General features: G+C 47.8%; 1 protein-coding gene across 1 annotated transcript in view; it reads right to left on the bottom strand.

Moving 5' to 3' along the window:
- HIP1 (huntingtin interacting protein 1) overlaps positions 1 to 2,473 on the bottom strand; it is a 70,161-nt gene that overhangs the window by 49,965 nt on the left and 17,723 nt on the right. The window contains exon 5 of the mRNA XM_008048464.2: positions 1,785 to 1,865. Within this exon, the coding sequence (XP_008046655.1) occupies positions 1,785 to 1,865 (81 nt within the window). The remainder of the gene's footprint in view (positions 1 to 1,784; positions 1,866 to 2,473) is intronic.

The raw sequence follows: 2,473 nt of genomic DNA on the forward strand, positions 1-2,473 counted from the left end.
CATTGTAACATTTGTGGACAACGGTCCTAATTCTGGGTCTCAGCCTCGCCCATGATGGCAGCCTGAGTCTCTCAAGTCCACCCTACGCACTGCCCCAGGAAGAGCAGCCTAAAACACAGAGTGGTCCATGTCACCTGCTTTATGGCCGGGTCCCCATCAGGTACAGAGCAGTCCAAGGTGCTGTTCAGGAGGGTGCCGAGGCCTCTGTGACCCGGCGGGTTCCATGCCTGTCGCTGCAACCCATGAGGATCTGCTGCTAGTCCACATCAATGCCGAACTGCTCCAGGCCTGATGCCCCAGATCTCCGCTGATCACTCTGCCTGAAGGGCCCATCTGCCCTTCTTCAGCTGGCCTATTCTTCTCTTCCCCCCACGGGCTGGGCCAGGCCCTGTGTAGCCCCCATGGTTCTGACTTAAGACAGTGTCTGACTGCAACAGCATGACAGGCCTCTGGCCAGAAGTGCCCAGGCAAGTCCTTCCAGAACCCCAACCCACAATAAGTATGAGAGCTGATAAAAGACCGTGGCGGTGGTAAGCTGCTAAGTTTTAGGGTGACTTGTTATGTAGCCACAAAACCACACACTCTCAGACTGAGCTCAGGTGCTACTGCCTCTGAGAAGTCTACCTGGGTCCCTGAGTCTGGGTTAGATGTGCCCTTATATGCCACCTTCTGCTTCTCTCAGTTCCAGTCTTCTCTGTACCCTCCCAAAGAAACTGCAAGACTCCCAAAGGCAGGACAAAGTCGATTCACCTTTCTCTCTTCATAACATAACCCAGCCTAGCCCCTGGCAGGCACTCAGCAATGCACTGAGGAGGGTAAGAGGCCACTGAGTGCAGCAGTTTCAGCATCAAGCGGGCCTGGGTTCAAATCCCCATATCCCCTCCGAGGTCTATGTGACTTGGACAGGGGCTCACCTCTCTCTCTCCACATTTCATTTTCCTAGGATATAATAATACCTACTTCAGATAGTCGTTGTGAGGATTAAATTATGTCCGTTAAAGGTTTAACAGTGGAACAGAATCAATGAATCAAAGTTACCCTTCAAGTACATGAAAGATAACAGAGATAAAGATACTAAGTTATGTTATTTATCTTTCAATCTCTCTCCTTCTCCATTTCCACGGCCAGTTCCCTAATTCATGCTGCTTCCTCTCCCACCTGCTTCACTATCCTTCTCCGCCACGCACCTATTTGCACCAAAACCATACTCCACTCCACTTTCACACAGCCCTTCCTGTCACTGTGACCCTCTGTCATTTCAGAACATTCTGGCACCTCCCCACAGGGATAAGTAACGGCTTTGCAGGTGTGCACATATGCCTTCTCCCCTCATGAATCTGTCAACTCCTATAAAGCAGACCATTTTTACTTATTCTTATATGCTTCTGGGACAGTTGCATCAGACTGTGTGAGAAATACTGACCACAGTCATATACCGATTAAGACAAGAGTCTGTGTGGGAATTCACTATAGAAACTGCAGGAATTGTTTTTACTAACAGGAAATATCAGTGCTTCTGTGACATTTTTAAAAGGCAGCCTAGTGGAAATGGTTCCCCTTTCTGGCTGCAAAATGGGAAACGATCTAGATCCCAAATCCCAGACTTTGCTACGCCCCAGGGGCCTGCCTGTGGCTTTCCTCTCACACAGCTGGACGATGGAACATCCACTCCCCTCAGGAGCCCAGGCTGTCTACGACCTGCTAGACCTGACAATTTCGGCCTGAGCAGTGCCAAGGGAACTGAGGGAGAAGTGGTGGCAGAAGAGCCGTCCACAGAGACTCACTTTCGTGTGGTATTCCATCTTCGTTCTCAGCAGTTTGAGGTAGATGCTGCAAAGCTGTCCATACCCCTCACTCAGGTGACCCTTTCAGGAAGATGAAAGAAAGCAGAGTGTCAACACTATGGACATTGGGGTTAAAAGACCTGCAGCTGGGACTTCTTTGCTTAAAAAAATCTTTCTCTGGCTATGAAAATCACAAATGTCCATCGCCAAACATTTGAAAAATACAGAAAAGCGCATACACAAACAAATCACCCTTAATCTAGCCACTAGATGGAATCATGGCTAACATTTTGGGACTATAACCTTTCCTTCATTTTATCTTATTTTTTCAATTTAAATAGATTATTTTTAAGAGAAGTTTTAGGTTTATAACAAAATTGAGCAGAAAGTACAGAGAATTTCATTTACTGCCTACCCAGCCACACATTCAACCTCTCTACCTCCAGAGTGGTACGTTTGTTACAATCAAGGAACCTACACTGACATGTCATCATCACCCAATGTCCACAGTTTACAGTAGAGTTCATTCCTGGTGTTGTACATTCTGTTTTAACAAATGTATAATGCCAGGCTCGGTGGCTCAGCCTGTAATCCCGTGCTTTGGGAGGCTGAGGTGAGTGGATTGCCTGAGTCCACAGGTTCGAGACCCGCCTGGGCAACTTGGTGAGACCTCATCTCTACAATAAATT

Source organism: Carlito syrichta, unplaced genomic scaffold, assembly GCF_000164805.1.
Source record: "Carlito syrichta isolate Samal-C Ts95f unplaced genomic scaffold, Tarsius_syrichta-2.0.1 Scaffold123615, whole genome shotgun sequence".
NCBI classification, from domain to species: Eukaryota; Metazoa; Chordata; class Mammalia; order Primates; family Tarsiidae; genus Carlito; species Carlito syrichta.